Source organism: Protopterus annectens, chromosome 3.part0 (assembly GCF_019279795.1).
Source record: "Protopterus annectens isolate FY-2018-M chromosome 3.part0, PAN1.0, whole genome shotgun sequence".
NCBI lineage: Eukaryota > Metazoa > Chordata > Ceratodontiformes > Protopteridae > Protopterus > Protopterus annectens.
The window spans coordinates 1933049861-1933059105 of NC_056731.1; the positions used below are offsets into that span (position 1 = coordinate 1933049861).

The window sequence follows — 9245 nt, forward strand, 5'->3', positions numbered from 1 at the left end:
TTTTTATGCAAACTCAATCTGAGGTAATCCTTTGGGGAGCATTATGGGTAAAGCTTAGCTCGAAAGTTTTGGAGGGCACAAGCTAGAATAACAGCCGAGTTGGTTCCGATATACGGAATCAAACCCACAGTCAAGGATAAGTGAAGAACACAGATGAAATGCTATGGTAAGATATAACTTCTTTTTTAACAACAACCATTTTAAACTTATGCATGATGTACAATAGCCCCCTTTTTTTTCCTTTAGAACTGTGTGTTTGCTGCTTTTTTTAATCTGTGGGATTCCCTTTTCTGTGAAGTTTAACCTTTGTGAAATCCTCTAAATAGTTCCTGTTACTTTTTTTCCCCATATCACTTTCTCTCTTATTTTGCCACACTGTAAGGACCATTTTCATTTTATCCCTTGTTTTCCCTAATAACTCTTGAACCTTACCCACTATATCCTTAAAGACTTCTCTTTTTAAAAAGTAATTAAAAATGCGCCTGTATCTCATTTTTACATTGTGATGCTGCGGTAGCGTTGTCTCCTCACAGTAAAACGTTGTCCTGTTCAATTCTTAGCTAGATCGTCTTCTATGTGGAGACATGCGTTAATGGGCGTACCTTCGTTGCAGGTTGTGCGTCAGGGCCTGCAACTCGGCACGTAAAAATCTACTGCCAATCATTAGCAGACCGGAGTTCCGCTGTGGTGACCCCTAACCAGGAAAAGCCGAAAGACACAACAACAACTCTTAAGACTATTTCTTAGTTTTTAGTGGTACATCATCTAGTAAAATGTATGGGTGGTTTCAAAGCTTTCAGTTAATTACATGTACTGTGAATTTCAGTCCAGTTATTGCATTCTGGGGAGTAATGTATAAATTCTGAGTTTCTAGTACTGAATCAGTTTCTCCATACCAAATATTCCCATGTATTTCTTCAGAAATCAGCATTCTGTTTTTATAATTTCCATTCTAGGTCCCCCCGATACATGCACACTATTTCAAATCTGGTTTAAGTCCCCACATATAAATCATATTCTCCAAAGAAGGTTTATTATTTCGCTAAAAAGTCTTCTAAGCTTCACAACAGTAGTTATAGATGGGATATAAACACATGGCAATATAATGTTCCTCCAATGCCAGTAACTTTTTATTACCACAGATTTATCATTATTGTCCTTTGTTCATCTTCTGTCACTATGGGGGCCACTCACGCAATCAGAATTATTATTTTTGTTTTCCTTTTCCCTAATATTTCACTGAATGCCCCCTGAAATCCTTTGTGTCAAATTTAAATACTAATTTCTGTTTAGGTGCGTCTCCTCTGTAACACCTGTAACACTGCTATTACCCTACACTTCTGAATGTAATTCAGTACTCTCTTTTTGTCTGTACATGTAAGGCCATTTACATTCCATGTTAATAACAAAGTAACAGACATTCTGTTAAAAAGTCATTGCTCCCTCATTGACATGTGTGACAGATGGCCTTCCTTGTCACTGTTGCAATATTCATCACATATGAGATCTTCTGTCAAGCATAGCCCAATATCCAGCAAGTATACCAAAGCCTTTACATCATCCCTAGTGTCCGTCAGCCGTATGCGACCCATGCAGACATAGGGCACAGAGGTGACATATACATGTTCAGCACTAAAAACTTCTTTGCCACCAGTCAAAATGCCACAGGTGAATGTCTGTCTGAATGCCCTTTGCTGAACTGTTTTCTACCAAGACATTTACAGATAAGTGCACCATTGGGGTTCCTTTTTTCCTTTTCTTTTTGTACTTATGGTTTATGTCAGCCAGGAAGGGAAAATGTCAGTGTGGGAGGCAGATTCCCCATAAAAATCATGATTAGGCATGTTTATTCTGCTTGGGTGCTGCACACAATCATACATAGTGTACCATTTGTTAGGCTTTTGTTCCCAAAACTCTTCACACCAGTCTGTATTCATTTACCTTGAGAACCAATTTCTCAAACTATAGACCAAGGGTACCATGGCTGAATCTGCCCACTTTGAGGTACAGCTGTGTCTAAAAAGAAGACCAAAACGTTAAAGCCTAACTTTACTGATGTCCAGTCTCTGCTGGACATCCCTCTTGAGGTAGATGAAGACCCCAGAGACTGTTGTGTGCCAGTACTAGTTTCCTCTACCACAACCCTGTTGGAGGATGGCATGGAAATAACTTCTTGCTCATCCTCTGAGAGTAAGCAAACATCTATCTTGGACATTGAGAGAGAACCAAAGTTGAGCATTTCCGAAGGGCCTAGGGGATTCCCCAGATTCTTATTAAGGAAGAGGTTCCTGGTATCCTTATTGAGTCTAGGCATGGCTTTGAGTCCCCTAGGTTGGTCAGTGTCGATACCCCATTAATGAAGAAGGAGAAAACTAAATATATTCCTCCCACTGCTAACGATTCTCAGAGGGAATGGCAGGACTTTACTCAGGTTGTTCAATGCCATTATGGCCCTCTCAGGGGTTATCTGTTACTGTTTCTTCTTGGTCATCATCTTCAGCCAAAATGACTCTATGGAATCTGATTACTTGGATGGGAGATGGGTTCAGAAGATGAATCCTTGCCTTCTCACAGATTACCTCACCTTTAGACTATGGGTCTGAGGAGGAAGGTTCCTTGACTCCTGATTCTCCTTTTCAGGTGTTGTCCTTTGGGAACACTGTGATTTGCATGATGGAGTATTTAAAGTGACATTGCTCCCAGGTTTAACATTCAAAAGAGGTATTATGAGCTGTTACAAATGGAATTTCATAAACCTTCAGCTGTTCACCCTGTGTTGGATACATTTGCAGATGCCTCTTTGGCTCCTGATTCCCACCCCCTAGCTCATAAGAAGCCTGATCACTTTTATAAGGTGCCTGAGGCCTTTAAGTTCCTTTATAAGTGTCCTACTTCAGACACTGTTGTGTTTGTTTTGGCTGACAAGCCATCCAAGCTTTTAAACCCTCTTCCAGGCTTCTCCCTTCTGATAAAGACAGTTGGACTATGGAGAAGCTCAGGGAAAAGTTTTATACTTCTGCTAGTCTGGCCTTCAGGGCCATGAATTATCAAACCCATATGAGCAGGTATGTTTTGTCTTTTTTGTCTCACCTTCCTGACCTCTAAATGTAAGACTGCTGCCCTCTCCTTATTGAGTTCTACTTCACAGGTAGTCATCACTCTATCAAATGTAGTTATGATGCAGCTGCTGCATCTTCTAGAGCTGCTGTTTCCGGTTCAGTTATGTGGAGGTACTGTTGACTTCATCTCCAGGCCTTAATTGATGATCTCAAGGCAAAGCTCGTAGATACTCCTTTGGACCATCAAAATGTCTTGGGTATGGCTGCTGCTGATTTGTTTAAGGTTCTGCAAGGTACAAGTAAAGTTATGTAGGATCTTAAACTAATTTTTGTTTCTCCCATCCCCAAATTTCAGAGAAACTATCCTACGTCTATCTTTGTTGTTAGGCACCCTCATCTGCCTTCTAAGGGGAAAAGGTTTTCTAATCGCATGTTCTCTTGTAAGCCACGGAGATTTCTAAAGCTCAAAAGCCTCTTTTTCAGAACAAATCTGCCTCTATCTGACATATTTTCCCCCTTTCCGTCAGGTTTTCCATGTCTGGCAACAGACTGCTATTTTATGGTATGGAAATCCCCCCCCACTGGTCATCCTCAACCTTCTCCAGACCAATTTTCTAATTTTTCTGTGGTTATGCAGGATCTGTTGGGTCAGGGTGCCATCCGTCCTGTTCCAGAATCCCAAAGAGGAACAGGTTTTTACTCCAAAATGTTTCTGGTTCCCTGAAAAGAACGGTCATGGAGACCTGTCCTAGACCTGCCCTTTCTCAACACTTTTCTAAAGACTCCTCCTTTCTGGATGCTTTCCCTCCAGACTTGTTTCCTGTCTCACTTCCACAGGCCTTCCTGGTCTCTCTAGACCTAAAGGACACCCATCGTCATACTCTCGTTCACCCTCTCTTCAGGAAGTTTTTATGTTTGTGTTTCTTCCTCTCATTTTCAGTTTTCTGTTCTGCCCTTTGGTCTTTCTGTGGCCCCAAGGATATTCACCCGATGTCTGACCCCTGTCATTGCCTTTTTCAAGCTTCATGGAATCCAGATGTCCTATATCTTTATGACCTGCTTCTTCAGACTCCATCTCAGTCCAGACATCTGCAAGATCTGCACTTCACCATACTCCTGCACAGTCTAGAATTCACCATGAATCTCAAGAAGTCAGTTCCGCCTCCTCAGAAACAGATGTTTCTGGGTTGCAGAATCCAAACCATTCCAGTTTGTGTGCTTCTCTTCCTTCTCCAAAGGTTCTGTCTCTGATAACCTATTTCCAGTCTGTACTTCACCTTCCTCTCATTCCTGCAAGGGAGTTCTTCAGAGCCTTGGGGTTCATGACATGTAACATTGCCCTTTTGAGGAAGCTTCAGTGGTAACTAAAGACTGTTTACCTCCAGCATTGCCAGACCTCTGGAGTTTCTGGATCCCTTACTACCTTGTCTCAAGCTTGAGTTTCATTCGTGGATTTGTTAGAGCTCCCTCAATCCAGTCTTTCCTTTTCAGACTCCTCCCCCTACTGAAGAGCTGTGCAGAGCCGCTTCTGATCTGGGGTGGGGAGCCTCTTCCAGTAATCTGAAGGTTCAGGGTCTATGATTCTTTCAACAGAAGTCAGATTGCATCAACATAAAATAGATGAGGACACTCATTCTTGCTCTTCAGACCTTCCATTCTCCTTGGTCTCCAAGCCCTTTAAAGATCTACAAGCCCTTTAAAAATCTTTATAGACAACACCATAGTCGTGTGATACATCAATAAACTGGGAGCACAATGTTTTATCTTTTTTGCAGACTAGCCTTTTAGGCATGGGACTTGGCTATCTGCAGTCAGGTAACCCTTCAGGTGGGCAACATCCCTTTAGATCAAAATATTGTGGCAGTCTCCCTAAGCAGGTCCAGGACACAACCTCACAAATGGATGCTTCACAGAGAGGTATTTCTGGACATGGTGCATTGATGGGGTATTCCTCAAGCAGATCTTTTTGCCTCCCCTATGAATAGGTAGCTTCCTCACTTCTGTTTCCAAATCCCAAGTCCTGTGACTAGAAATGTGGATGTCATGTCTTTTTTTTTGCAAGGGAATGTTCCTATATGCTTACCGTCCTGTCCCTGTGCTTCCCAGGGTCCTGCACAAGATCCAAAAGGAACCCATCCCACCCCCAGAATCTTGCTGGTGACTTGCTTTTGGCCCAGACTTTGAGGAACAGCTGCAGAGTTTCACCTGGCCAGGGGCAATCATCACATATTACCTCACTAAATGGATCTTCTCACACATGACCAGGGGTCTCTCATTCACCCTCACTTGTCCACTCTTCGATTGACACTTTGGGTGATAGTGTTTTGATTTCTTTTAGACACCACTTTTCTGAGAACTTGCTTAGCATCCTGCAGGAGGCCAGGAAACCCACTACCAGAAAATCCTATATGGCTAAATTGAAGAGATTTTCTATTTGGTGTCTCAAGCATCACCAGGATCCCTTCTCATCGGGGGTCCCTTTGGTCTTTTCTTACTTGTATGAACTGCTCCATGCTGGCCTAGAATGTTTTTTCTGTTAACGCTCACTTGTCAGCATTCTCTGCTTATCTGCCCTTGAACCCACTTTTGGCCTGTCATTTTCAGGTCAAACAAATCTTTAAAGGCATCCTTCATATCAAGCCCCCAAGAAAACTTATTCCTCCCTCTAGGGACCTTAATTTTGTCTTTCAAAAATTGACTTGGGCTCCTTTTGAGTCTTTTCTTCCTCCTCCTTTTCTTTGCAACTCTGCACATGGAAGACTATTTTGTTAGTTGCTCTTACTTCAGCCAAGAGAGTTTCTGAACTTCAGGATCTGATGGCCTTTCCTGTCTTTTTGTTTTTTTTTTTCATAGGGACAGAGTGTCTGTGCTTACTAATCCTTCTTTTATGCCCAATATGGTCAATGAGTTCTCTCTTAATCTATCCAGCCTCCTCCTTTTTGCCTTCTCTGCAATCTGCTAGTGAGAAGGTTCTTCATACTTTGGATCTACATAGACAGCTCAGGCATTATTTGGATAAGACAAAGGCTGTCCACAAGTCTGAGCAGCTTTTTGTTTTGTTTTTTTCATACCAGGACATTGACTTTGGTGGTTTCTAGGTAAGCCATCTCCTCCCAGATATCTAGGGCCATTTCTTTTTGTTATTCTCTTCCTGGCAAATGGCTTTCTACTTGGTTCAAGCTCTTTCTACAAGGGCAGTGTCCTCTTCTGGGGTTTTCTTCAAAGGTTTGGATACTAGATCCATCCTTGAAGTTGCTACTTGGTCCTCTGTCCACACTTTTCCTAAACATTACAAGTTCCAGAGCTAGGGCAGAATTTGCCAGAGCTATTCTATGGTTTATGGAGGGATTCTTTTTTGTCTTCATCCTCTCATCCTTTACAGTAATTTTGGCAATCTCCCACGTCTGATGAATACTGCAGCAGTGATTAGGAAGGACATAGTACAGTTGTATAAAATCTTACCATAACAGTAGATGTCCTGCTTTTCACTGATGCAGTATGCAATCCACCCTCTTGCCATCTTTTCTCTGTTTCTTCTCTTGGGAGCACTTTCCTGGTAGAGGGGTCGTTGCCTTCTTGCCCTGTTTCTCTCCCCCCCCCTGGATGTGCATTGTTCTCCTTTCTCTTGCGATTGCTCTGCTCTTCTGAGGCACTTCAGTTCTGACTACTGAGCATGTGTATGTCACTTTAATTCGTATACCTACACAGGGAGCATGCACCTGCTGTATGATAACAGGAGGATATAAAGGCTTTGATGTACTGGCTGGACATTGGGCTGTCCTTGACAGGAGATCTTGCATGTGATGAATACTGCAACAGTGAAAAGAAAGACATCTACTATTATGGTAAGATTTTACACAACTGTACTTTCTTTTGAGTGCATGTTTGTATCTTGTAGCTTAAATGCACACACTTACGCTTAGCAGTCTGAGTTGAAGGTACTGTAATTCTTCTGATCAGCTCCTCTGCTTTTCTCTGTCATTCAGTCATTTTCCTTTGGAACAATGGAAAAGGTTTCACTGGCAAAATCTGTCAATGGGCTTTCATTCCGTCAAAAGATTGAGTAGCCGAGTCTCCTTCAGCCTGCTGGCATGCTCTTTGTTGTATAAACATTTTTTTATGTACTCCATAACCTGCTGTCCATTAAAAAAACATTTTTGATCCTACAAAAAAAAAAATATTCTGAGTCAGGTGAATATCACAACTGACTCTCAACATTCCCTTTTTCCAATATAAACTCGCTTCTCTTTTGCCTGGTGTAGAATGAATAATTATTTTCCGCAAACACTCTGTCACTGATTTTTAATACTTTTTCCCTTCTGCCAGTTTTTTTGGGAGTAACTCTTCTGCTGGTATGACTGTTAACTAATTTATGTCTTTGTTGCTTTCTGATGGCCATATTTGGAGCACACACACAGTGTGCCCCCTCAATTAATGAATTCTGCTGTGGGAGACCAGTCCAGTTGCTTATTTGTATTTTCATTAAATTAATGCACATTTGTAAATATATTTCTACATGTGGTAAGCCATGACTACACTGACTTCTGACTATAGAGTTTCAACCCATCTATAATTGAGGGAGACCCCTGTTCAGAATGTCTATAGTGGCATAATAGTGAGCCATAAACAGCTGGTTTTAAATGGTAGCTGAAAGTAGTTACCGAGGGAATGGAAGACACACGCACGCGCACACACACACACACACACACACACACACACACACACAGACACACACCTGGGAGTGCTGCATTTTTCACTGTACTTTATTTGCAGCCTGTGTGATTACCATGACCAGGTAAATGTAATAATGGCTACTGGTCTCTTCAAGTCTAACAGAACATGACTTTTAAAGTTTTTTTTTACCAGCTAGTGCAGTGTATGTAAATTAATAATATTTATTTCTCCCTTGCATTTGCAGCAAAAGGTTGTCCGGTATTTTCCAACAGAACGTGGCCAGCAGATGGTCCAGGGAGTCATCACACTAACCCTGACCAGTCAGAGGGTGACTGAGACTCACATTGAAAGAATGATTGCACTGCAGTTCCATGACCAGAGTTTGAAGAGGACAGTCATCCACCTACAGTTTACTTCCTGGCCTGAGCTGTATGTTTCACTTTGGTTCTTTGGATTTTGTTTTTGGGATGGTGTAGCGTTACGCAGATTATTTGTGAGATGGACGTACTGTGCCAGGGCACAAATAACAGTTATAAGGTTGGATTCAGAGACTATGTTGCTTCTGCTATGTATATAAAGCAAAAGGTTTTGGTTCATTTTTAAGTTATTTAACATTAGGAATATTAGGGACTAAGTTTATAGCAATTATGTGGCTAATTGAAAAGATCTTTATACTGGATTTTTTCAGGAGATTCTACAAGAAGCCTAAATGGTTAAAGTAAATGTGTTTTGTTGTAAGAATGTGGCTCATCATGCAAGTCTTTAGCAATGGGGCAAGCTAAATTTAAAAGATGTGATGTCCTATCTCACCTTCATTCTGTACTGGTTCGGAACCGATCCTCTGTTCCGACTCGGCCGTTTACAAAAGCTCTAGGTCTTCAACTAGCTCGTAGCTGAAAAAAACATATCCCATGATGCTCTAGGAAAGTCCCCAGATCTCATTTGCCACTAAACAAGATCGGGTGTTTCACACTGGCTCTGGCTAAGTTATTTTCCTTCTATAGTCTTTATTGTAAAATTTGATAGCTTTTTTCTTGGATTACTTAGTAGTTCTTTAGATAAGTAAAACTGGTTAACCTTGGTTAACTACTTTGGCTGTGTTCATTTGTTTTTCTTCTGGCTGTTTTGAGTGTTGGCCATCATTTTTTCTCAAGGCCTATATATCTATCCCTATACCGGCTTTCCTAAGTGTTTTAAAATACTTTTCATAGGTGTTTGAGCTGTTTAAAATAGTGTGTTATATTCAGATAAGCTTAGTATGTGCTTTTAAAAATACCTTTCTTAGGCTCCGTTGTTTGAGCTGTTTAAAGTAGTATGTTATATTTAAATAACTTAGAATGGTTTTACTTACAGGGCCATGTTTATATATATGTAAAGCCCGTTCAGATAGAGTGTTGTTTGCCTTACTGTATGCTTTTTGCTTTGTTTCCTTTTTCTCTATTAATCCAGCTCATTTAAGTTAGAGGGCTGCTTGGCCCATTTAAATTAGAGGGTTTTTCCTTTCCGTGTACG

At 41.1% G+C, this 9245-nt stretch overlaps 1 protein-coding gene across 1 annotated transcript in view; it reads left to right on the forward strand.

Moving 5' to 3' along the window:
* Nucleotides 1-9245, forward strand: part of PTPN23 (protein tyrosine phosphatase non-receptor type 23) — a 1983393-nt gene that overhangs the window by 1748767 nt on the left and 225381 nt on the right. The window contains exon 21 of the mRNA XM_044066015.1: nt 7978-8162. Coding sequence (XP_043921950.1) covers nt 7978-8162 — 185 coding nt within the window. The remainder of the gene's footprint in view (nt 1-7977; nt 8163-9245) is intronic.